The sequence below is a fragment of the Rhinatrema bivittatum genome, chromosome 4, assembly GCF_901001135.1.
Source record: "Rhinatrema bivittatum chromosome 4, aRhiBiv1.1, whole genome shotgun sequence".
NCBI classification, from domain to species: domain Eukaryota; kingdom Metazoa; phylum Chordata; class Amphibia; order Gymnophiona; family Rhinatrematidae; genus Rhinatrema; species Rhinatrema bivittatum.
In genome coordinates, this window is record NC_042618.1 from 158,885,967 (window position 1) to 158,913,427 (window position 27,461).

The 27,461-nt window shown below is 41.6% G+C and overlaps 1 protein-coding gene across 8 annotated transcripts in view; it reads left to right on the top strand.

The window, feature by feature from the left end:
- The window catches only part of NOVA1 (NOVA alternative splicing regulator 1), a 583,803-nt gene that overhangs the window by 265,206 nt on the left and 291,136 nt on the right, over positions 1–27,461 (top strand). For all 8 annotated transcript variants that reach the window (XM_029599019.1, XM_029599018.1, XM_029599011.1 and 5 more), the window contains one exon: positions 8,536–8,702. In XM_029599019.1, coding sequence (XP_029454879.1) covers positions 8,622–8,702 — 81 coding nt within the window. In that variant the 5' untranslated portion in view covers positions 8,536–8,621. The remainder of the gene's footprint in view (positions 1–8,535; positions 8,703–27,461) is intronic.

Sequence of the window (27,461 nt, forward strand, 5' to 3'; positions counted from 1 at the left end):
GTGGGCGTCCATGTGCGAAGGGTTCCCACCAATTTTATAACATGCGTACATTGACACCCCCTAGCTAACCTGCCTCCCTTTTCCCCTATCTGCCTCAACCCCTAAAACCCTGCTAACTAGGCTAGTTTCTTTTGTTTTAATACTTACCTGCTCTCTGGAGTAGTAGCAAGTTGCACGGACCGGTTGGCTGCCGGAGGGCTCTTCAATGGGACAGTGTCATTAGGCGCTGTCCTGGTCCACCCACATCCCACCGAGACCCCTCCCCGCCTCTTTGTTCAAAGTCGGTTCTTCTGCACGAACCGGGAGATATGTGCGTGGCTGCGGGCCTTTGAAAATCCCCGAGGCACACGGCTCGGCCACACACATATCTCCCGGTTTTCGTGCACGCCAGCTTTTAAATATCGGGCCTTAATTGTTCTCATCGTTTGGTCACTTATAAATATGTTAAAAAGCTGTGGCCCAAGTACAGATCCCTGGGGAGCTATACTATTCACCTTTCTCCATTGAGAAAATTGACAATTTAGCCCTATTTTCTATTTCCTGTCTTTTAACCAGTTCTCAGTCCACAATAGAACATTGTCTCCTATCCCATGTGGTGTCCAGACGAGGTACTGAGGGTCATTGGGCTTTCTCATCACTGGCCTATGGCTATCTGGCACCATGGATGCCGATGATCTTGGGAGCCCTGAGTTGCTGTGATTGGAGGGCATTGGAGGTCCCACCTGGCTTTGTACATCATTGGTGCTAATGAGCACTAGCATGGCTATCGTCAGCCGTAACCGCTGGCTCACAACATCGACGCCCTTGGACACATATGTGACTAAGGGGCGCTGTCGATGGTGTCAGCAGTCATTTGGGCACCAACGAGGCATGTTGGGGGCTGCAGATCCTCTGCCTGTAGGTGCCCCTGGCATCCTCGGTACCGCCGAACCTCCAGTGGCTTCTGGCACCGGGTTCTGTATCGGTGCTGCCGGGCTGTTAGTCTCCATGGGTGCCTGTTGTGCCAGGGATTGTGCTATATACCATCAAGCTGATCAAGACATGGTCAAGCAGCGTGGAAGCCTTGGGTGCATCATTGTTTGGTGCTATTGATGCAATTCATTGTCTGAGAGTGAAAGTGCCTTGGGCCCTATGGGCGCCATCACTAGAGTGGGCACCAGTGGACATGGTCAGATGGTGCAGGACACGACCATAGAGCACCAGGAACACTGTCGGTCGCCATGGGCTTTGCTGCTGCCATTCCATGAGGGAAACAGCAGTAAGCCATCACCTATCTGCCACCATCAAGTTCAGTTTTGCATTCCTTTTGTTTCATGACACCATGTCATCTGGGTTCCAGCGGTGCCCCCAATGAAGGAGGACTAAGCCTATTAACTGCAAGCATAAAATTTAAATTTTATGCTTGCAATTAATTATTGAAATGTGTACCTTAAGAAGAGCTGGCTTTACTGTACTTAACTGTAAACCTAGCATTGTTCTCTATGGGGTACATTTTCAAAGGGTTGTGCGTGTAAGATACGCGCGCAACCCCCGAAAACCTACCCCTGCCTCTCCCTGCGCATGCCGAGCCTATCATGCATAGGCTCAGCGGCGCGTGCAAGCCCTGGGGCTTGCAAAAGGGGGCACGTGGCTGTGGGTGGGGCGCTGGCCCGGGGGCGGGACCGAGGCCTCCGGCACAGCCGCCATGCCGGGGGATGGAGAGCCAGCGCGTGCAAGTTATGCCTGCCCGGAGGCAGGCGAAACTTCTTCGATAAAGGTTAGGAGGGGGATTTAGGTAGGGCTGGGGGGTGGGTTAGATAGGGGAAGGTGGGGGGAGGCAGAAGGAAAGTTCCCTTTGAGGCCGCTCTGATTTTAGAGCGGCCTTGGAGGGATCGGAAGCAGGCTGCTCGGCTTGGCGCACACAGGTTGCACAATTGTGCACCCCCCTACGCGTGCCAACCCTGGATTTTATAAAATGCGTGCAGCAGCGCGCGCATGTTATAAAATCGGGCGTAGATTTGTTCATGCCGGGTTGCACGAACAAATCTGCACCCGCGCGTACCTTTATAGATTTGCCCCTATGTGTAAGACATCAACTATTCCTGGGGGAATTCTATGTACAAAATTTTAAAATTCTGCAAAATTCCGCATACTTTATATCTGTCAAAATACCACAATATACAACACAGTCTTTGAGTAATTAATGTAAAATGTAATACAGAAAAGTTATTACTCAAAGATGCTGAGTTTTAAATATTTTGAGTAGAATTCCTCTAGAAGTACACTTTAAGAGTGTTCCTTCCACCTCTGTACCTACTCCCCTAGCCGAACCACTTTCACTGTGCCCTCCGCACTCCATTATCTCTCCTCTTCATCTCCAGGCTAAACCCCTTTAACTCTATTTCCACCCCCAGCCCTCCACTCCCAGAGTTTGACCCCTCTCTCATACAGTCTCTCACATAGGCTTCTTCTCTCTCACAGACACACAAACACTCTTACACAGGCTCCCTCTCTCTCTTGCATACACATACCCCCTTACACAGGCTCCCCCCTCTTTCTCACACACAAACACATCTCCCTTCACATAGGCTTCCTCTCTCACATACAAACACACCCTCACACACACATACAGGCTCCCAATCTCTCACTCGCATATACATTCCCTCACATACACACACTATCACACACTCTCTTTCTCTTCCTCACACACAAACACATACACAAATATACACCGTCACATGCACACTTCACATAGGCTTTCAATCTTTCTTGCCTCTCACTCTGGGCCTTCTCTTGTCTTCTTCAGCTGCGGGCGAGATGAGCTCTGCTCATGTTCAACCAGGCTGCTGAACTTCAGCCACAAGCGGGATGGGCCTCTCTGCTCTTTGGTCGAGAACAGGAAAGGCTTTGCTCATGGCCCATAGAGCCTTTCCCAAGTTCTGTTCAGGAAACAAAAATTTGCAATTCTGAACAATTCCTGTGCTTCACAGTAGCACAGAATCTCCCAGAAGATTTGCTCTTAGGATTGAAATGTTCTAACTATAGCCTTTATTTTATCACACTCTGCAGTTTGTGAATAGTTAATCACATAAGTACATTTTCATGGGACGGAGCCATATATTCCTTAATGGGGCTTCTAAGAAAATTAAAAAGTCATGGGATAGGAGGCGATGTCCTTTTGTGGATTGCAAACTGGTTAAAAGACAAGAAACAGAGAGTAGGATTAAATGGTCTGTTTTCACAGTGAAAAAAGGTAAACAGTGGAATGCCTCAGGGATGTGTACTTTTGGGGGAGGGGGAGATAGGAGTGACTGGGGGAGGGGGAGATAGGAGTGACTGGGGGAGGGGGGAGTGACTGAGGGAGGGAGGAGGGGGGAGTGAGGGAGGGGAGGGAGGGGGGGAGGGAGGAGGGAGGGGGGGAGAGAGAGGAGTGACTGAGGGGAGAGAGTGGGGGAGGTGGGAGGGAGCATGAGGGGGAAGGAAATGATCCAAAAAAAAAATGTTAATGTAGCCCGTTTTAACGGGCTTAACGGCTTGCATATTTATAAATGATCTGGAAAGGAGTACGATGAGTGAGATGATCAGATTAGCAGATGACACAAAATTATGCAGAGTAGTTAAATCTCAAGTGGATTGTGATAAATTGCAGAGACTGGAAGATTGGGCTTCCAAATGGCAGATGAAATTTATCATGGACAAGTGCAAAGTGATGCATATAGAGAAAAATAACCCTTGCTGTAGTTTCACAATTGGGCCGATACAGTAAAAAACGCGGAGAGCGGGCAAGTGCCCACTCTCCCGGCGCGCACACAGACCACTCTCCTGTGCGCGTGGTTCAGTAAATAAATTTATTTAAATTAGGCCCGGCAGTAAAAAGAGGCGCTAGGGACACTAGCGCGTCCCTAGAGCCTCTTTTCGGACAGGAGTGCAGCTGTCAGTGGGTTTGACAGTCGACACTCAATTTTGCTGGCTTCGGTTCTCGAGCCCGCTGACAGCCATGGGTTCGGAAACCGGACGCCAGCAAAATTGAGCGTCCGGTTTTCAACCTGTGAGCCGCGGGCCTGTTTCAATTTTTTTTTTTTACTTTTTTAAATTTTCGGGACCTCCGAATTAATATCGCCATGATATTAAGTCGGAGGGTGCACAGAAAAGCAGTTTTTACTGCTTTTCTGTGCACTTTCCCGGTGCCTGGAGAAATTAGCGCCTACTTTTGGGTAGGCGCTAATTTCTGAAAGTAAAATGTGTGGCTTGGCTGCACATTTTACTTACTGAATCCTGCGGGAATACCAAATAGAGCCATCAACATGCATTTGCATGTTGCGGGCACTATTAGGTTCGGGGGGGGGGTTGGACGCGCTATTACCTCTTATTGAATAAGGGGTAAAGTAGCGCGTCAAAAACGCGCGTCCAAATGCCGGCTAACAGTGTGCTCCGTCAGAGCTCCGTCGGAACGCACTGTACTGTATCGGCCCGAATCTTAGGTTTTATCTTAGGAAGTATCACCCAGGAAAGAGATCTAGGCATCATAGTGGATAATACATTAATATCATCGGCTCTGTGTGGTGATCAAAAAAGCAAACAGAATGTTAGGAATTATTAAGAAGGGAATGGAAAATAAAATGGAGGATATTGTAATGCCTCTGTATCACTCCATGGTGAGACCACACATTGAATACTGTCTGCAATTCTGGTCGCCGCATCTCAAAAAAGATATAGTTGCACTGGCGAAAATTCAGAGAAGGGCAACCAAAATTATAAGGGGCATGGAATGGCTCCCCTATGAGGAAAGGCTAAAGAATTTAAGGCTGTTCAGTTTGGAGAAGAGATGACTGAGGTGAGATATAATAGAGATCTTTAAAATAATGAAATGACTTGAACAGGTTAATGTAAATTGGTTATTTACCCTCTCAGATAATAGAAGAACTAGGGGGCACTCCATGAAATTAGCAAGTAGCTCGTTTAAAACAAATTGAAGAAAATTCTTTTTCATTCAGTGCATTGTTAAGCTCTGGAATTCCTTGCCAGTGGATGTGGTTACGGCAGTTAGTGTAACTGGATTTAAAAAAGGTTTGTAAGTTCCTAGAAGAAAAATCCATAAACTTATATTAATTAATAAGCAATAGTAGCTTGAGATCTATTTAATGTTTGGGTACTTGCCAGGTACTTGTGACTTGGATTGGTCACTGTTGGAAATAGGATGCTGGGCTTGGTGTGACCCAGTATGGCATATCTTATGTTTTAGATATCTTGTTCAAAGCATGAAAATAGTTCCATATACTGAATATCTTTAGATTTTTCTGCAGTTTAGGAATGTTCTATTCATTGGGGCACCCATTAATCAGCTAATAACATTTATAGTGTTTAAAGCACATTTAACAAGAAAACTAATATAAAAGTAAAGTTTATATGGCAATGCAAAACTTATGCAGTCATTTTGTTACAATTCTAATATTTTGGAACTCTGAAACTTTTTAAAGATCACATATTTCAGATAGAAATATAGCAATAAAGGTCAACAAACAGTTTGTAAATGGAAACCTTATATTAGACTAACTTAATATATTTGTGACTTGCTTGTAAATATAGAAATGTACATGTAACTCAATTAACTGATTTTCACTTGGAGAAGGAGTAGCAGGGGGAGAGAGAGAGAATATCTCTGGGGAGGCCTTCACAGTATTCAACTATTTATTTATTTATTTATTTAACAGTTTTTTTATACCGACCTTCATAGTAAATTTACCATATCAGATCGGTTTACAATTTAACAAAGGGAAAAACAAGAGTAACAAATTCACGTAAACGAAAGATAACAATAAGTAGGAATAAGTCAAAAAGTTACAATCAACAAGGGGAGAGAACTTGGAAGCTTGCAACAAGCTGGAAGGAAGATAGGCCGGTAAATATATCACTATAGGTGGGCTAGCTAATAACTTGAAGTGAGGTTATGGTGTTGGGTTAGGTTTTGAGGCCAGTTTGACATGCAAAGTGAGACATACAAACAGCACAGTACATCTCAGTGAAGATTTGACGTCATTTGGAGTGAGGAAGTTCCCACAAAGATGAGATTTCTACAATGTTCTCTCACCCTAGCTTGATAGTACCATGTTATAGAGTCCATGGAGTCTCTCTTTCTCTCTCCCAGCCTGGGCACTTCACAGCTTGCGAAATACAAGTATCGTGGGGTACGAAAACCTTATCGTACTCCACGATACACTACCTATGTGGTAAGTCTAAAATTATCATAAACACGCCCCTCTTTCTTACCGCGGGTGTTATCCATGCGAAAATATAGCATTTTGATGAATCTAGAGGTAGGCTGGTTATAACTTATCTGGTTAAGTTACACGGTATATTCAATAGCACGGCTATGTCGCTGAACATACGGTTATATATTCATACTTAGCCATATAAGTTATAACTGGCTAAGTTAAATCTGCTCTATGGCAGGTCTAAAGTAGCCACTAATTTATGGGTCCATGACTGAATATTGCTACTTAGCTGCTTATTTATGCGACTAAGTCGCTAAACTCCAATCCATCTATTGCTTGCCTATACCTTATGTGGCTAACATTTTTGCCCTATAAGGGACTTATGCAGCTAAGCAGCAGCCGCTGAAAATAAGCACCTTTCACGGTGGTGCTATTCGGTGCGAAAGCCAACAGCGAAGACACTGCGGCGATGCGAAGGCTGCGGGCTTTCACAGGCCCAGTGTCTTCGCTGTTGGCTTTCGCACCAAATAGCGCCACCGTGAAAGGTAACGTTATCGCCAGCAGCGAAGACATCGCTGACTCCTCCCCTCACCCTAATTTGCATTATATCGCATGCAAAAAGGCCCTTTTCGCATGTGATATGGCCTTATCGCGTGCGTTAGGTCCCTAGCGCACGTGATAAAGCTTTAGTGAATGACCCCCTAAGTCCTTTAAAAAAAAAAAAAATGCACATTTTAAAAAGCCAGGCAACCTTTTAAATTTGAAAAAAATTGTCCAAGTCCCCAACCCCTTGCCTTGCCAGAGGCATTGAGAAATATTGATGAGGTATTAAAATTTTGCAAGCAACTGAAAGCTTTTTAATTTTGCAAATAGTGTTTAATGCTGCAGCATTTTTATTATTTCTAATAGACTATGGATTGTTTAATTAACATTTTTACTAATGATGATTATGTTTTATTGTATTTTATATTGTTGTAATCCACCTAGTAAGGGTGACTGTTATAGGCGGTAGAGATATTGTTTTAAATAAATAAATAACCCCTTCCCCCTGCTCTTCCAATGCTGTAGCCCAGATACCCCAACCCCTCTCCTCCATCCTCCCAGTCTTGTTTAAAAAATAAAAGTGGCTCTGCTGGCCCCACTCCTTTTCCCTTACCCTTCCAATGTTTCCTTCATAAAAAAAAAAAAAAAAGTGAAACTGCTGGCCCTAGTCACCTCCTCCATTCTTTCAATCACTCCTTAATTTAAAAAAATAAAAATGAATCGACTGCCCCCACAGCCCTTCTGCCCCAGCCTTCTGATCTATATTTAATAAAAACAAAAAAGTAGACCTGTCAGCGCCATCCTCTCTCTCGCACCTTCTCGTGTAAAAAAATAAAAATAAAAAAAAAGCAAAAAAGAAAGTACAAAAAATTGTTCTGTGGCCATCTAGTACCTTATTCTCTTATCCGGATAAGTTGCTCTATTTGAGATTTACCCATCTATCTTTCTTAGCCAGATAAGTAGCATCTTTCAGAATTATCTGGCTTAACCAGATAAATAGCACTTTTAAGAGTTATCTGGCTAAGTAGTGACTTATCCAGATAACTGATGTGCAACTACTATACCCATGTATTTTTACTTCTAACTTTAAAAATATACGTGTAGAGATTTTACCCACAGAATTTATATGCATTTACCCCCTGGTAAGTCAGGTTTTACATGTATAAGTCAGGAGATTTTCTAACATGCATGCAGCAATGAAATTACCAGTGTTACCAATTAGTCCCCCATTTCATTCACTCCATCTGCAGGTCATCGACACCCATTTGGCTTTTCATTCTCAGCTACCCCCATTTCAGCCAGATCCCCCACCTAGTCAATATTTCACTTTTAAGACATTTACGATCACTTACTCCAGATAAACAGCAACTGTACATATACGTGAGCAAGCTACCTAATCTGTTTGCATAAATCTCTTATAAAATAGCACTTACAAACATATATGTTGACTTCGCCTGGGATCGCCTGTGGACTGCCCCTTTTTTAACATGTAGATTTATTCATGCAGCCTTACTTGCAAGTGTATGTTGTAGTTTTCTAAAATAGCATATGTGCAAATAATATTACACAAGTATATGTTGAAAATTCAGCTTAAATCATATAAAATTCTTACAGAGAATATAGATATCATGAAAGTAATTCTGAAAGAGAAAGACAGGTATCATATTGCTGTTCACAGTAGAGCTTTGAAGCACTATTCACTGTTTAAAATGCTACAAGAAGATTATACATAGTAAAGTCCCATGCACCGTCAAACAGGTCACTCTTTTTTCTGATGTATCTCTATTCTTCTTTTGTGTAGGTACTACAGAGCGGGTATGTTTGATCCAGGGAACAGTTGAAGCACTCAATGCAGTCCATGGTTTTATTGCTGAGAAGATTCGAGAAATGCCTCAAAACATGGCCAAGACAGAGCCAGTCAGCATTCTACAACCCCAGACCACAGTCAATCCAGACCGCATCAAACAAGTAAGTTCTTGGTTAGCAAACAAGAGAAATACAGAATTAGCATATAGTTGATTTCTTAATAGAAATAAATATTATTTTCAAAATCATTAATATGAAATTCATTGTGTTGAAAAATATTAGGATTTATTTCATTATAATTTCATGTCCTTTTTTCTGCCTTTGATCATTTCTTGTTTTCTGTGGTTTTAATGTTTTTACCTTCAGAGATAATGCTGCGTTTTATTAGCTGAAGTCCTACTGGGCCTGGGGTATTAGGCTTTGGTAGAAATATCAGTTCTTAGCAGCCCATGGTTTGGTTTTATTATAAGAAAACCAACAAACCATTTGCATAGAGCTGACATTTTTATAAACTAACATTTAAATTAAAAAAACCCAGAGCTAAGTACCTTAAAAAAAATGACCTTTTCCACTAAAAAAGTAGTCCCATTTTGTAACAGTTGGGCATGGAGCCATCAAATATCTTTCTAAAGAAATGGGTTTGCTTTAGTGCAGATGGCTATTACTATTCTACATAGCGAAATTTACAAAGAAAAGAATTCCTCTCTAGATAATATGATCGCAATTCACAAGTCTCCCCGTTCTTCACAATATTCTGAAAAATTACAACTAATCATTCCCCCCTTGTCATCTGCGAAACTATCTGCTACTAGAAATAGAGCCTTCTCGATAGCAGAACCCTTAAAATGGAACTCTATTCCAAACTACTTAAGTTCTATCAGAGATTCCAAATCTTTCAAAAAAGAACTAAAAACTTGGTTGTTTAGACAATCATTCACAGACTATTTCGAATAACATTAATCCTCATCTTGAACCCTAATACTTCTGTATTAAATTTCTTCGAACTTAAGATGTACATTGTATACTGCTAACTTGTTTTACTCTACCTCTGTTGAGGTGTTATTTTCATATTTCTCTGTTCTTACGTTATGAGTTAAAAAAAAAACCTGTGTTTCTTGTATGAATTGTTACAATGTAAACCGGAGTGAAGGCAATCTGCTATACTTCGGTATATAAAAGAATTGAAATAAATAAATAAATAAATAAATGCTGGTGGCACCTTATATACCAACATATTTCCTGAAGCATAAGCTTTCGAGGACAAGAATCCACATCATCAGCTAGCAGCCAGCCACATTGCCCAATGGCATCTGATGAAGTATCTTTGACAGCCTATGCCTCAATAGATCTGATAGTCTAGAAGATGTTGTGTCATCAGCCTCTGTAATGTTTTTGCTATTATAGACTAACATAGCTTCTCCTCTGCAAGTGTTATTCTAACAACTATGTATTAGAGTTGTATTGACAGTTGTGGCTGTAGTTGTTGGTGAAAGGTTTGATAAAAGAAATTTATTCTCTAATAATGTTACATACACAGACAGAAACAAAAATGGCAAGCAGGGTCATGCGACCTCCATTGTATGCAATCATGGAGCAGGTCTCCAGAGCTTTCCAGTAAAAGATTTGAAAGTATATCTATCTATCTATCTATATATATATGGTTTCCCGCACACCCGTGGCCAAACAGCTCTTCCATTTCAATATTTCTGCTGTCATCATCCAATGTTTCCAGGGATGTCTGCAGTTAACTGCTTCTTCAGGAAGGAAAATATTATTTTTATGCTTCTCCATCCCATTTCTATCCTGTTATTCTTTTTAGTCAGCCTTTCTGAATTTTGAAATGTTTTCTTTATTTTTGTTGTCCCATGCACCACTGATTGAAACTACTATTTTCTGAAGATGAGCAGCTCACAGTAGTTACAAAAGTGGGTCATGTGATCAGACTCAGTACTGGATGGACATATGTTCCAGAACTTTCTAGAAAAGTCAGGGGCAGTAACTCTTAAACAGGTGCGCGGGTGTACATGTGCTCGTGTTCCTTGGCCCACACCCATAGACACAGCCATTTTATAACAAATACAGCTTCTACCACATAAGTGAGGGAATTTTAAGACATGTTCACTGACGTCATTGTCCATTTCCCCAGTTCGCCCAGTTAAGGGATAGAACTCCCAAACTTCCCTAGTTTAATAGCCCTCCTTCCCCCTGTTAGCCCTGACCGTTAAAATCCCGCTGATCTTTTTAGTTTGTTTTTTTTTGTTTGTTTTATGGCTTACATGCCATCCATAGCAGAAGTAAAATTTTGTGGCAGGGGACCCCAGCACACGCCTGTGCATGTACGTTTTTACATGCAGATTTCAATGTGAAATCCAGGATCGCCCATGCCCTGACCTTTTTGGAACTTTTCATTTGTGCATGCAGTGGGAGATACGCGAATACTCGTGCGGCTTTTAAAATCCACTTGGGGCACATCGATCCAGCATATTCACATATTTCCCAGTTTTGGCATGCGTTGGGCTTTTAAAATTAATCTTAAATTGCCTTTCCTGCACATTTGTATGCGTTTCCATACTTCTGTGGCCCTGGTGCCCTCCCTTAGTTCATTTTTGTCCTGCAGAGACATTGGACTTGTTAGCTTGTCAGTGGACTCCTCGGTCGCATGCATTTTCTCCAATTCCCCTTTAAAAAAAAAAAAGAAAGCCTGTATTGCCTGGGCATATTTTGTTCATGTATTTAAGTTTTCTTCAGTTTTTTGGCATTCTGCTAAATGATATGGGATATTTTCCTTTTACTGTTGCAGGCTTAAAGCAGGCCATCTGGTTAATTTTTTTCTGGTTCAGTGTTTGTCTACAAAAAAGACTTCTCTTTCATTTGGTTTTGCTCCTTCAGTTTTTCTCTTCATGCCAGAGAAACAAACCAGCATCTTAAAGTTCTACCCCAAGTGCAAACAGAAGATGTCTATTATTGACCATCATGAGGTTTGCTACAAATGTTTAAGGTGAGGTCACAATTTCTCCAGACTGTAGTATTTGTGCACAGATGTCGCCTTGTGCAGTTTTCACCTGGAAGATCAGTCTGCTAACTTGCCAAGAAGAAAAAATCCAGATCCATAAAGCTAATACAGAAGGCATGAAGTACACACCAAGGAAAACATACACCTGCATGTCCTCTGAAAAATCAGTAAACAGTAACTAACAAATCAGAGGTCTTAAGGAGATACTTAATGCCACACTATTAATTTATTTTCAACAATCTGTTTGACACCAATCTTTTACAAAAATGGTTTATAGCATCCAATGGACCACTCCCCTATATTATCTATACCCATTAACTTCCATAACTAAAAATATTCTCCTATCACACTCAGTCTTGCTTTACCCTCCAAGCACTACAACCGTACCATACATGTATCTCTCACACACATTCATTCAGCCATATATAAAACCATATTCATATTAAAACTTTCATTGCACAAGTATAATGATAATGCTCACAATATACTTATGATACACAAGTATAATGATTACTTTCAATATACTTATTACACTCAAGCATAATGGTAATGTTTTCAATATGTTTATGACACACTATATATTATTTTCCTTCCAAAAAAATAATACTGTTTTTGCAATGAGAATTTTCTCTCTTCTATCCCTCAAGCAACACAATACTGTCATCAGATGTTCTTGTTATCTCTGTCCAACGAGAGCCTCGTTTCACCTGCTGCACAGGGCTTCTTCAGGGACATCACCCTTTAACTTCCCAATGTGTCACTCTTTTGTTGCCTGTCACGTTAAGCCAATGTATAGTGGTCCACCATATATGATGCTGCTATTTCAAAATCAAACTGCCTGCATTCCTTTGATGATTTCTGTGCTTAATATCTTCACTCCCATCTGGTGAATCTCCGTATCTTGTTACTTATGCTTAACACTTCACAGTCCGCTTTTCTTCCTTCCCAAACTGCGACAATGCATATTCTGAACGCCGCTACAATACTCCAACTGACGAACGATTTGCCCACAATTATCCAGCCTTGAATCTTCTCACAGGGCAAATTTCAACACAAAAAAAGAAAGAAAACCCTCATTGGGGGACACAATTGATTGAAACTTTGTTGTAAGACGGTTTTTCACATATCAAGAGGTGATATTTATTGCATTTTTTGGTGTCATTTTTTATAAATCCCTCTAGAATATACAGTGCTGTTAATATTTATAAGCATATTGTAAACATTACCATTATACTTGAGTGTAATAAGTATATTGAGAGTAATCATTATACTTGTGTGTCATAAGCATATTGTGAGCATTATCATTATACTTGTGCAATGAAAGTTTTAATATGAATATGGTTTTATATATGGATGAATGAATGTGTGTGAGAGATACATGTATGGTACGGTTGTAGTGCTTGGAGGGTAAAGCAAGACTGAGTATGATAAGAGAATATTTTTAGTTATGGAAGTTAATGGATATAGATAATATAGGGGAGTGGTCCATTGGATGCTATAAACCATTTTTGTAAAAGATTGGTGTTAAACAGATTGTTGAAAATAAATTAATAGTGTGGCATTAAAGTATCGCCTTAAGACCTCTGATTTGTTAGTTACTGCACACACCAAGTAGACACATCGACCTTGAGTGCAGGCACTATGCCAAAGGGAGATAGACTTAGGAGTCAATTAGTCTGGCTCTCCTTGCTCAAGCTGGGACAAGGCATTGGACAGAAACACAAAGCCTAAAAGGGCCAGCATTGAATGTAGATTCAGAAGCATTGGTGTACCCCTTTGGTTTATGGTTCCAAGAACAAGAAGATATAGGGGACTCCATGCCATCCAAAGCAATCATGCCTGTCTCCTATACTAAGGCATCACTGCATCAGTCTTCAAAGGTCCAATCAACAGTTTTTGGCTCTGATCTCTAAAAGATCCATAAAGGACATCACTTCTTCTAACAAGTCTAACTTGGTACTGTCATCTGCAGTAGTCAAGGTAGATTTAAACAGAAGGATTGAGTCAAGCATGCTGAAATTTAAGTGTCCAGGATACTGCCTCTGGGTGTGTCAAATTATCCACCCCTTGGAGCCTAACTGTCTGTACTGCGTGTTGATGCCAATGCAGCTTTTAGATTCAGAGCCTGATTTGGCGCTGTTTGCATCAAGTCAAAACAGAGGTTTCTTAGGGAAACCTTTCCTACTTCCCAGCACCAACTGGTTCCAGTATCCAAAGGGATGACTTTTAGACTTCATAGGTCTTCATCTCCAGGATGGGCACCCTACAAGGCATCTATTCAGTAGACTGAGATTTCTATGGTCCTGCTTATATGTCAGAAGAGGTTTTTGTTTTGTTTTTTTACCAAGAGCAATACTCTTCTGACCTTCTCTCAGAGCCATATCTGCTACTGACAGGGAACAAATCTTTCTTCGATGACCTTCTTCCCCTCTTTTGTTCAGAAAATGGCAAGCCATACCCTACGAGATGCAGGTAGAGGTTGAGCTCAGGGCACTGCCTCCTGGCCTTGTCAAATATCTGAATCCCTCCCCCCACCCCGAGTTAAAGCCTGTCCACCTTCTTGTTCAGAATATATTTTAAACTATATGGGAAATGTCCACACACCATATTTCCTGTGGGTAATAAGGTGGACAGAAAGTATTATGTCCATGTAATCAAAGGATTTGATAAGCCCCAGTTGCCATAACATAGAATGGATGTCAAATCCACACTGAAAAGGGTCAGGAAATTGAGAATTTGTGCCTCAGTTCTTAAACTCTAGATATTTTCGGGAAGAAGTATTATTAGAATGTTATGTTTCATTCCTGCAAAATGTCCTACCAAATCAATATGATGTAATATATGCCGATGCCGGTGAGCCACCGATGCCGGTGTCAACCTTCACACTGACGACTAAAGGAGACTCGATGTCGACGCCCAAAATAATAACGACGTCCACATCGATATACACACACCTGCCATCGATGTCATCGACGTCGATACCGATGACTCCACCGACGTCAGGTCTGACATCGAGACGACCACCTTCGACGTCGACATCGATTCCGATAACTATTCCGTCGATCCAACCACCAGAGGAAGAGCCAGAAATTCAAGATCTAGCTTTCTTCCAGCGTCTACTACAACGGTATCAAGATGTCATCGACACTTTACCAAAACAACCTGAAAAACAAACACTTCCATTACCTCCCATCGATGACCCATTACCAGGTCCATCAGGATTACATTTACCATCCAAGCCCATCACAAGATCCCCTCACAGGGATGATGATGAAGACTCCTGGGATAGCCAAGGCACAAATACATCTTCTGAGGACTTTATGTCAGAACCCTCTCCACCAGAACCCAGAAAAAAGTCCCCACCAGAAGACTTATCATTCTCCAGTTTTATACAAGACATGGCAGATACCATACCCTTTAAACTGACTACTGAACAAAACACTAGACAACACACTCTAGAAGTCTTACAATTTGTAGATCCTCCCAAACAAGTTTTGGCTATCCCAATCCATGAAGTGCTCTTAGATCTACAACACAGGATCTGGGAGCACCCTTCTACAGTTCCAGCAGTAAGCAAAATAGTGGATTCTACCTATCTGGTACAGACAGCACCTGGCTTCCAAAAAGCACAATTACCACATAATTCAGTGGTAGTTGAATCTGTCCAGAAAAAGTCAAGACGTGTCCGTCCTCACTCTTCAACTCCCCCAGGAAAAGACCACCGCTTCCTGGATACATTAGGAAAAAAGGTGTATCAAGCAGCATTCCTGAATTCGAGAATCTCTGCATACCAGTTGTATATGACACAGTATCAGAGAGACTTATGGAAGCAGATGGAGCAATTCGTAAACTCGCTACCTGCACAGTGTCAAGAATCAGCACAGGCCATAGTGAACAAAGGCCTAGAAGCAGGAAAGCATGAGGTCAGAGCAGCTTACGATAGCTTTGACACTGCCTCCAGGAGTGCAGCTGCTGGGATTACTGCTCGAAGGTATGCATGGCTCAAGGCCTCGGATATCAGGCCTGAGGTCCAGGAAAAACTAGTGGATCTGCCATGTTTGGGAGACAATTTATTTGGTGACAAGGTCCAGGAAGCAGTCCAACAGCTAAAGGACCACACTGAGACATATTACGCCAGCTGTCCCAAATGCCTCAGGAACCTTCAACACAATCACAACGATGCTTGCCCCGCAGGGAACAAAAGCGTTCTTACTACAGGCCACGTAGATACTACTCACAAACATCCAGGGGCAGATCTACTAGGCCTCAACAACAACGTTCTCAAGCAAGAAAGCCTAGGCCTCCTCGCACGCAACCTCCACCTCAGACAGGTCCAGCGGTGGGGTTTTGAGAGTCAGACCAGAGAACAAGCCATAATTTCAAATCCTCAAACACATCTGCCAGTAGGAGGAAGAGTTTCACACTTTTACAAACACTGGCAAACAATAGCAACAGACCAATGGGTACTCTCTATAATTGCCCATGGTTACAAACTAAATTTCCTCTCAATTCCTCCAGAATTTCCACCAACTTCCTACCCAAAACAAAATTCTCAACTAAATCAATTACAAATAGAATTATCCACCCTTCTGAGAGCCAGGGCCATTCAACCAGTGCCCCGGACACAGCAGGGCAGAGGATTCTACTCCAGATATTTCCTCATTCCAAAGAAAGCTGGAGTCCTACGTCCCATCCTAGACCTCAGAAATCTCAACAAATTTCTAAAAAGAGAAAAGTTCAGGATGGTTTCTCTAGGCACCATGCTTCCACTTCTTCAAAAAGGGGATTGGCTTTGTTCTCTGGATCTACAAGATGCTTACACTCACATACCAATATACTCTCCTCATCGAAAATATCTCCGCTTCGTAGTGGGTCATCAGCATTTCCAATACAGAGTACTGCCATTCGGACTGGCATCTGCTCCCAGAGTTTTCACCAAATGCCTGGCAGTAATAGCAGCACACTTACGCAAGGAAAGTGTTCATGTTTTCCCATATCTAGATGACTGGCTCATCAGAAGTCAATCTCGCCAGGGAGCAGTAAGTTCTCTCAACCGAACAATTGCTCTACTTCACTCCATGGGTTTTCTAATCAACTATCAAAAATCCCATCTCATACCCTCTCAGCTACTCCAATTCATAGGAGCAGAACTAAACACAGTCCTTGCAAAGGCCTTTCTACCAGTGGATTGAGCAGAAACATTATCCGAGTTGGCAAACTCGATTCACTCAAGGAATCAAGCAACAGCTCATCAGTTTCTAATTCTACTAGGCCACATGGCCTCTACAGTTCAGGTTACACCTCTAGCAAGGCTCGCCATGAGAGTAACTCAATGGACTCTAAAATCACAATGGATCCAAGCCATTCAACCATTACATTCTTCAATTCAAGTAACCCACCAACTACGTTCCTCGCTTCTTTGGTGGATAAACAAGGACAATTTGTGCAAAGGCCTACCTTTTCAACAACCAGTCCCACAGATAACGTTAACTACAGATGCATCCACCTTGGGTTGGGGAGCTCACATAAACAATCTCCAAACACAAGGGACTTTGACAACACTCGAAGCAACATTTCAGATCAATTTCTTGGAACTTCGAGCTATACGTTATGCTATGAATGCATTCAAGGACTGCCTTTCACACAAAATTGTTCTCATCCAAACCGACAACACAGTTGCCATGTGGTACATCAACAAACAAGGAGGCACGGGCTCGTATCTCCTTTGTTAAGAAGCTGCACAAATCTGGGACTGGGCTCTGAACCATTCAATCCTTCTTCGGGCCACTTTCCTAGCAGGCATTCAAAATGTAGTGGCGGATCGACTCAGTCGTCAATTCCAACCACACGAATGGTCACTAAATCCCTCAGTAGCGACCAAGATATTTCAAACATGGGGTCAACCAACAATAGACCTCTTTGCATCACATCTGAATTACAAAGTGAACAACTTCTGTTCTCTCCACAAACAGAAAAACCAGCCAGCCAAGGACACCTTTGCTCGCCCTTGGAACTCAGGCCTACTATACGCGTATCCTCCAATACCGCTCATAACCAAAACTCTAGTGAAGCTACAACAGGACAAGGGGTCCATGATTCTCATAGCCCCGTATTGGCCTCGACAAGTATGGTTCCCCACACTTCTAGACCTCTCACTCACGGATCCCATTCGCCTGGGAGTACATCCCAATCTCATAACTCAGAATCAGGGTCAGTTGCGTCATCCCAACCTTCAATCCCTATCTCTAACAGCATGGATGTTGAAAGCTTGATCTTACAACCACTCAATCTTTCAACCAATATATCTCAAGTACTTATAGCTTCACGTAAACCTTCCACAAGAAAGAACTATTCTTCAAAATGGAAAAGATTTACTTTGTGGTGCACGAAAAAGAACATTGACCCTTTCCCCTGCCCCACAATTTCTCTACTAGACTATTTATATCATCTTTCAAACTCTGGCCTCCAGACTTCATCAATAAGGGTACATCTCAGTGCAATCTCAGCTTACCATAACAGGGTTAGAGATGCACCAATCTCCACTCAACCTCTTGTAAGTAGGTTTATGAAGGGATTAACTCACCTTAAACCACCAATTTGGCAACCGGTCACGGAATGGGACCTGAATCTGGTTTTAACAAGACTCATGCGTTCTCCCTTCGAACCCATAAACTCCTGTGATCTAAAATTTCTCACATGGAAGACTATCTTCCTCATTGCCATTACATCAGCTAGAAGAGTTAGTGAGTTACAAGCACTAGTTACATACCCACCCTACACAAAATTATTAAATGATAGGGTGGTTCTCCGTACACATCCAAAATTCCTTCCTAAGGTAGTTACGGAATTCCACTTGAATCAATCTATAGTTTTACCCACTTTCTTTCCAAGGCCTCATTCCCATCCAGGAGAAACAGCCTTGCACACCTTGGACTGTAAACGTGCTCTATCCTTCTATTTAAACCGCACTGCAGTCCACAGGAAGACCAATCAACTATTTGTTTCTTATGATCCAAACAAACCTGGTAAAGCAGTGGGTAAACATACTCTATCCAACTGGCTAGCAAATTGCATACAGTTTTGCTATGCAAAAGCAGGCCTTCCTCTCCAAGGGCGAGTAAAGGCACATTCAGTAAGAGCAATGTCAACCACAGTAGCACACTATCGTTCAGTGCCAATCCTTGACATCTGTAAAGCTGCAACATGGAGTTCTCTTCACACCTTTGCAGCTCATTACTGCTTGGACAAAGAAGGACAACAAGATTCAGCCTATGGAAAATCTGTCTTAAAGAACTTGTTTCCAGTTTTAAACCCAATTCCTTCTACATCCAATGTTCTGTGATCTTCGGCTGACTCATTTCTACAGCAATACTTCACTGTTGCCTCAATACAAAATGACTCAACCTCTAGCTTGCTATTCACCCATATGTGAGGACTAGCATCCTGCTTGTCCTGGGATAAAGCAAAATTGCTTACCTTGTAATAGGTGTTATCCCAGGACAGCAGGATGTAGTCCTCACAGAACCCACCCGCCACCCCGCGGAGTTGGGCCTCATACTTTATTATTTTATTTTTTTTGCTAAAGCTTATTGCTACATACGAGACTGAAGAGTGACACCTGTGGCATAGAATATCATAGCATGCTGGGCATGCTCAGTGGGCACCACAGTGCCAGTCAAAAGTTTCTAGAAACTTTGACAGTAAACTTTCCCACCTAGGGCTCCGTTGCTGACGTCACCCATATGTGAAGACTACATCCTGCTGTCCTGGGATAACACCTATTACAAGGTAAGCAATTTTGCTGTGTGAGACAGAGCCTGTGTGAAGGGATGCATGAGAGAGAGACATAGGTAACCTATGTGAGGATGTATGTGTGAGAAAGAAAGGGAGCTTGTGTGGGTGTGTATGCAAGAGAGAGACGGACCCTGTATGAGGGGATATATGTGTGCTAGAGAGTGAGGGAGCCTGTAGGAGGGTGTGTGTAAGTGTACTAGAGAGAGAGAGCATGTGTGTGAGAGAGGGAGGGACAGAGAGAGCCTGTCTGAGGGGCAGTACTGAGAATGGGGGTCAAACTCTGGGATTGGCGATAGAGTGGAAGGGATTGAGCCTAGAGGTGGAGGGGAGAGATACTGGCAGGTGGAGGAGTTGGAGCCTGAGAGGGCAAAGTGGTCCGGGGAGTAGGGAGAGTGAGTGGAAGGGCACTCTTACAGTGAATTTCTAGGAAAATTCTACATTTTTAAGTAAAAACTTTTTTCTGTATTAATTTAAAATGTAATTACTTAAAGACTGTCATGTAAATGGTGTTATTTTGACCAATATAAAGTTAGCAGAATTTTGTAGAATTTTAAGTTTTTGTGCGCAGAATTTTAAATTTTTTTGTGCAGAATTCCCCCAGGAGTACTGTTCTCTGGATTAATAGGCAGGGTATTCACATATACAGATGCATCCAGTTAACAGGAAGTATCTCAGATTTGGAGTAGGGAAACGTGATTTCTAATACCATGCTTTGCCTTTAGGCCCAGCATCTGCTCCATGGGATTTTACAAAATGTCTAATTGTCATCGCATCATCTCTATATAAGTTGGGAATTCATGTGTTTCCTTACTTGCACAATTGGTTGATCAACAGCACATCTCAAGCAGAGGTGGAAGAATTCTGTGGGTGCTTAAGCAGACCTAATATTGTCTCCTACATGTTTGTACATTGGGAGTTAAGAGCTCCATGCTGCAGGGTTGTGTGGGAGGGCAGTAAGTAAGTGCTTCTTGCTACTGCTCCCGCCTCCCCCTGCAACCTATTGGCTAGCTGTGAAATGGCTAACCAATGGACTGCAGAGGAGGGCAAGCAAGAAGTACCTGTCTCCAAGCTACTGCTACTGCCTCCTCCTGTAGTCTGTTGGCTAGCTGTGGAATGCCTGACCATTGAGCTGCAGGAGACCAGACAGTAGCAGCAGCAGTATAGGACAGACAAGCTTCATTGAGGTGCAGTGGAATAGGGGGGAACTTCTGATAAGGAGATTTGGAAGGGGAAAGAGGGCAGAGGAGCTATAAGGAGGGTGAGAAAGGGGCTGTGGTGGAAATGGTTCAAAAGGGGATACTGGCTGGGAGAGAGAATACTGTTGTGAGGGTCTGGGAGAGAAACTGAAACAATGAATTCTGCCTGAGAGAGAAGGAGATGAGGAACTGTGAGGAGACGAGTAGACATAGACTGTGAGGGGCTGGGAGAGTAGCAGAGAAGGCTGAGAGAGGGGACGGACTGGAAAAAGAAGCAAGTTGCTTAGAGAGGAGAAAAAGGGATACAAGCTGGGAGAGAGGACATGGGCTATGATAAGAAAAGAGCAGGGGTAAGTGGTTAGGTGAAAGGAAATAAAAAGAGGTAGAGAGAGGTGAAGAAGACTGGGAAAAATGCTGTGAGGACAAAGAGGGAGGGGATGATAGGGAAAGTAAAGCAAGAGAGGGAATCATGATGAAAGGAAGAGGGAAAAAGAGAGAAATAGATGTGGGAGGAGGGGGTGGGACTAGAGAAGGTAATGAGCTATGGAGAGACAGATAGTGAATGGAACAATGGACATGGAGGAAAAACAAATGATAAAGAAATGAAAGGATGAAAACAATAAGCTTTTAACAAAAGGAAGAAGCAGAGAGTACTTGGTACTTTCAAAGTTCTTATGGCCTGGATTGGCCACTGTTGGAAACAGGATGCTGGGCTTGATGGACCCTTGGTCTGACCCAGTATGGCATGTTCTTATGAGAGGAAATTAAGAGAAAGCCAAGTGCAAGGAGAGATCGAGGATAGATTCAAACTACAGATACAGAGGTTGGAAATAGTTTCTTTGAAGTTTAGTGAAGATTTCTGTGTTAGCTGGGCAGCGTTGAGTGGGAGGGCAGGTAGTATCTGTAATTTTCTTCCAGCCCTGCAGTCACCAGGGAAATAAGGTATTTTCCTGGAAGAACGGGAAAGAGAGAGGAGGTTATGGTGGTGGCATGTGATATCATAGGTTCAAAATCTCTGTCTTAAAAAATTGGCAGCTACAATATTGAGAAGGGCTGCATTGAGGGGGACTGAGGTGTTTACATTTTCCTCTTATTCACAAAAATAAATAAAACATTCCCCTGTTATACCCCACAGCAGTTATCTCTGGGGTTTACTAATCAAAGGCAGGAAATATTATATACAGCTGTGGCCCTGGAGCTAGGGAGATGCTGACTGTTGAGCTGCTAGGGCTCAGGATATACAGGTGGTAGTGTGTTTTATGGGGACTCTGTAGGCATTGGACTGGTTCTGGCCTAGAATCTGTGAGTGCTGGGATAGTTGCTTCAGGGATTGGAGAGGCAGGAGCAGTTACAGAAAAAAAGTGCCTAGGTTCAGTAACTCAAGAGCAGGGAAGTGATCCAAGCCTGCAGAAGAAGGGGAATCAAATTGAAAGATGAGCTGAGCCTGCCAGTGAAGGGAAACATTTAAGAACATAAGACATGCCATACTGGGTCAGACCAAGGATCAATCAAGCTCAGTATCCTGTCTCCAACAGTGCCCAATCAAAGTCACATGTACCTGGCAAATACCCAAACATTAACAGATCCCATGCTACTAATGTGGGCAGCAAGCAGTGGCTATTCCCTATTGATTAATAGCAGTTGTTGGACTTTTCCTCCAGGACTTATTCAAACCTTTTTTAAACCCAGCCACACTAACTGCCTTAACCACATCATTTGGCAACGAATTCCAGAGGTTAATTGTGCATGAGTGAAGAAGAATTTTCTCCAATTTATTTTAAATGTGTTACTTGCTAACTTCATAGAGTGCCTCCTAGTCCATGTAATTATCCGAAAAAGTAGATGTTTCACATTTACCTGTTAAAGTCCTTTCATGATTTTGTAGATCTCTAGCATATCCCCCTTCAGCCTCTTTTCTCCAAGCTGAACTGCCCTAACCTCTTTAACCTTTCCTCATGCCTTTTATCATTTTGGTCACCCTTCTCTTTACGTTTTCCAGTGCAACTATATTTTTTGAGATGCGGCAACCAGAATTGCACACAGTATTCATGATGCAGTCTAACCATTGAGCGATACAGAGTCATTATGACATCCTCCTTTTTCTTTGCCATTCCTTTCCTAATAATTCCTAACATTCTATTTGCTTTTTTGACTGCCACAGTACACTAAGCCGATGATTTCAATGTAATATCAACTATGACGCCCCTATATTTTTCCTGAGTTTTAACTTCTCAAATAGAACCTAACATCGTGTAGCTACAGCATGGATTATTTTTCCCTATATGCATTACCTTGTACTTGTCTACATTATATTTCATCTGCCATATGGATGCCCAATCTTCCAGTCTTGCAAGGTCCTCTTGCAATTTATCACAATCCGTATGTGATTTAGCTATTCTGAATAATTTGGTGTCATCTGCAAATTTGATCACCTCACTCATCGTACCTCTTTCCTGACCATTTATAAATATTTTAAAAAGTACCAGTCCAAGTACAGATCCCTCAGGTATTCCACTATTTACCTTTTTCCACTGTGAAAACAGACCATTTAATCCTATTTGTGTTTTGTCTTTTAACCAATTTGCAGTCCACAAAATGATATTGTCTCCTATCCCATGACTTTATAATTTTCTTAGAAGCCTCTCATGAGGGACTTTATCAAACACCTTCTGAAAATCCAAATACACCAAATCTACTGGTTCATCTTTATTCACATGCTCATTCACCCTTTCAAAAAAATGTAGGAGATTTGTGAGGCAAGACTTCCCTTGGGTAAATCCATGCTGGCTGTGTCCCATTAAAACATGCCTATGTATATGTTCTGTGATTTTATTTTTTATAATAATTTTCACGATTTTTCCCGACACTGAATTCAGGCTCATTGGTCTATAGTGTCCAGGATCACCTCTGGGAGCCCTTTTTATGTATCAGGGTTACATTGGCCACCTTCCAGTCTTCAGGTACAAAGGATGCTTTTAATGATAAGTTACAATAGGTCTGAAATTTCATTTTTGAATTCTTTTAGAACCCTGGGATGTATACCATCCAGTCTAGGTGATTTGCTACTCTTCAGTTTGTCAATCTGGCCTACTATATCTTCCAGGTTCACTGTGATTTGGGTCGGTTCATCTGAATCGTCACCCTTGAAAACCGTCTCTGGAAATGGATATCTTCCCAACATCCTCTTCAGTGGACACTAAAGCAAAGAATTAATTTAGTTTTTCTGCGATGGGCTTATCTTCCCTAAGTTCCCCTTTAATCTTTCAATCATCAAACAGTTCAGCTGACTCCCTTGCAGGCTTCCTGCTTCAGATATATTTTAAAACGTTTTTATTATGATTTTTTGCTTCTATGGCCAACTTCTTTTTTAAATTCTCTTCTGACATGTCTTATCAATGTTTTACATTTAACTTGCTAATGCTTATGCTTTTTCCTATTTTCTTCAGATGGATCCTTCTTCCAATTTTTGAGGGAAGATCTTTTGGCTAAAATAGCCTCTTTCACTTCACCTTTTAATCATTCCGGCAGTCGTTTGGCTTTCTTTCCACATTTCTTAATGCTCTGGTCGACAATTCTAAGATGGTATTTTTTAAAAATGCCCACACCTGTTGTATGCTCTTAACCTTTGTAGCTGCATCTTTCAGTTTTTTTCTAACTATTTTTTTCATTGTATCAAAATTTCCCTTTTGACAGTTTAGTGCTAGAGCAATGGATTTACTTATAGTCCCCGTTGTAGTCATTAATTCAAATTTGATCATGTGATGATCGCTATTGCCAAGAGACTCCACCACCGTTACCTCTCTCACCAAATCCTTTGCTCCACTAAGAATTAGATCTAAAATAGCTCCCTCTCTCATCAGTTCCTGAACCAATTGCTCCGTAAAGCTAGCATTTATTCCATCCAGGAACTTTATCTCTCTAACATGAACTGATGTTAAATATCCCCTGTCAATATGGGGTAATGAAATCTCCCATTATTTCTGCACTGTCAAATTGGTTAGTTTCTCTTAACATTTCATTGTCTGTCTCATCATTTTTGCCAGAAGGATGGTAGTATATTCCTATCTATACTGTTCCCTTATGCTCTTCCCCAACACACATGGGATATCTATCCATAAAGATTCTACTGTGCATTTAGTCTCTTGCAGGGTCCTTATCGTGTTGGACTCTATACCATCCTGGACAGAAAACGCCACCCCCCACCAAATTGCTTACACCTTCATTGTTGATATCATGCTGATAAGAGGTGGGACTCAATGAAGGGCTGGATGAACCAAACTTGCATATGAGGGCAGCTGGCTAAGGAGGGGTGAAGAGGAACCTGGTGGTGAATGGAGGGATGGGAAGAGGAGCTGGGATGGGAACAGAGAAGGACAGTTTAGTAGGAAATGGGGAGCAGAGTAAGCTAAGATGATATAGGGAGTGGAAAAGCAAGGGTTGTACTGCCCCCCCCCCCCCACACCTTTCCTTCAAATATAAAATTCAAAAGTATGCCCATGCAAGAGGGGAGAATTAAGAGTACACAGGGAGTAAGGAGTGGAGGGGGAAAAGATCAAAGAGGAGATTGGAGGAATGAGAGAAAAGATGGTTGGTGAGGGGAGGTTTGAGAGAGAATGGTGGGGGAAGAGACTAGTGTGGATGGACTGTTGGGGAGAATGGGGAAGGAGGAGGAGGCAGGTAGGGATGAGCTTGAGTTGGAGAGAAAAATGACTTGACAGACTTGACATATCCACATTACCTGCTCCTCTCTGAACATGTAAATACAGGCTGATCAGTTACACAACCCGCTGTGTTCTGTTTTTCTTTTTTTCTTTTTTATAATTTTCTTTTTATTGAATTTTAAACAGATTTACATTATTGACGAATGTCATCCAGTAAAATATAGAAATGAAACATTCAAATCATTACATCAATAGGAAATATCCTTATTTTCAATTATTATAAGAATAAGGGGAGAACACAATTATTAAGCAGTTCATGAAAATCTAAATCATAATATTTAGTTGCAGCACTGTGACATACACCACATTACTATTTGTCCAACATCCTTAAAGTTATTCAGGAGTGGGAGTCTAAATACACCGGTAATTGCTCAGGCTCCGAAAAAATATATCTATTATTTTGATAAACTAAGACACATCTACAGGGAAATCTTAAATAAAGTTTTGCTCCCCTTGACGTTGCTTTACTCTTCATCATCAGAAAAGTTTTCCTTTTCCCTTGCATGTTCTTCGTAATGTCGGGAAATACCCTCACCTGTTGTCCATAGAAGAGCAAGCTCTGATTGCGAAAAGATAGTCGCAATATGGTATCTCTATCCGATATTAATGTGAAAGTCACCAAGAGGTTGCCCTGGACTCTATCTTAGTCTCAAAAGATTTTTCCAAAATGTCTGCTAACTTGTCAGAAGAAATTTGTTCTTGAGCTTGTTTTCTCTTTCCATCATCTCTAGCAGGGAAATAAAATATTTTGGAAATTGCCGGTATAGACTCTTCTAAAAATCCAAGAATATTTACCAAGTAACTTTTAAGAAGATCTTTAGGTGTCATCCACCTGGTCTTGGGGAAATTCAGGAACCTTAAATTGGTAAGATAAGGCCATCGCAGAAAGATTAAATGATTTCTTTGCTTCAGTGTTTACTGAAGAGGATGTTGGGGAGGTACCCGTAATGGAGAAGGTTTTCATGGTTAATGATTCAGATGGACTGAATCAAATCACAGTGAACCTAGAAGATGTGGTAAGCCTGATTGACAAACTGAAGAGTAGTAAATCACCTGGACCGGATGGTATACAACCCAGAGTTCTGAAGGAACTAAAAAATGAAATTTCAGACCTATTAGTAAAAATCTGTAAGCTATCATTAAAATCATCCATTGTATCTGAAGACTGGAGGATAGCAAATGTAACCCCAATATTTAAAAAGGGCTCCTTGGGCGATCCGGGAAACTACAGACCGGTTAGCCTGACTTCAGTGCCAGGATAAATAGTGGAAAGTGTTCTAAACATCAAAATCACAGAACATATAGAAAGACATGGTTTAATGGAACAAAGTCAGCATGGCCTTACCCAGGGCAAGTCTTGCCTCACAAATCTGCTTCACTTTTTTGAAGGAGTTATTAAACATGTGGATAAAGGTGAACCAGTAGATGTAATATACTTGGATTTTCAGAAGGCATTTGACAAAGTTCCTTATGAGAGGTTTCTAGGAAAAGTAAAAAGTCATGGGATAGGTGGTGATGTCCTTTCGTGGATTGCAAACTGGCTAAAAGACAGGAAACAGAGAGTAGGATTAAATGGACAAATTTCTCAGTGGAAGGGAGTGGACAGTGGAGTGCCTCAGGGATCTGTATTGGGACCCTTACTTTTCAATATATTTATAAATGATCTGGAAAGAAATACGACGAGTGAGATTATCAAATTTGCAGATGATTTATTTATTTTTAATTTTTATATACCGAAGATCTTGTAAGAACTACAAATCACTCCAGTTTACATGAAACGATGAATTGCCCTAAAAAGAGAAGGGGGGCTTTACATGGAACAATATAATGATACAAAATTGTTCAGAGTAGTTAAATCACAAGCAGATTGTGATAAATTGCAGGAAGACCTTGTGAGACTGGAAAACTGGGCATCAAAATGGCAGATGAAATTTAATGTGGATAAGTGCAAGGTGATGCATATAGGGAAAAATAACCCATGCTATAAATACACAATGTTAGGTTCCATATTAGGTGCTACAACCCAAGAAAGAGATCTAGGCGTCATAGTGGATAACGCATTGAAATTGTCGGTTCAGTGTGCTGTGGCAGTCAAAAAAGCAACCAGAATGTTGGGAATTATTAGAAAGGGAATGGTGAATAAAATGGAAAATGTCATAATGCCTCTGTATCGCTCCATCGTGAGACCACACGTTGA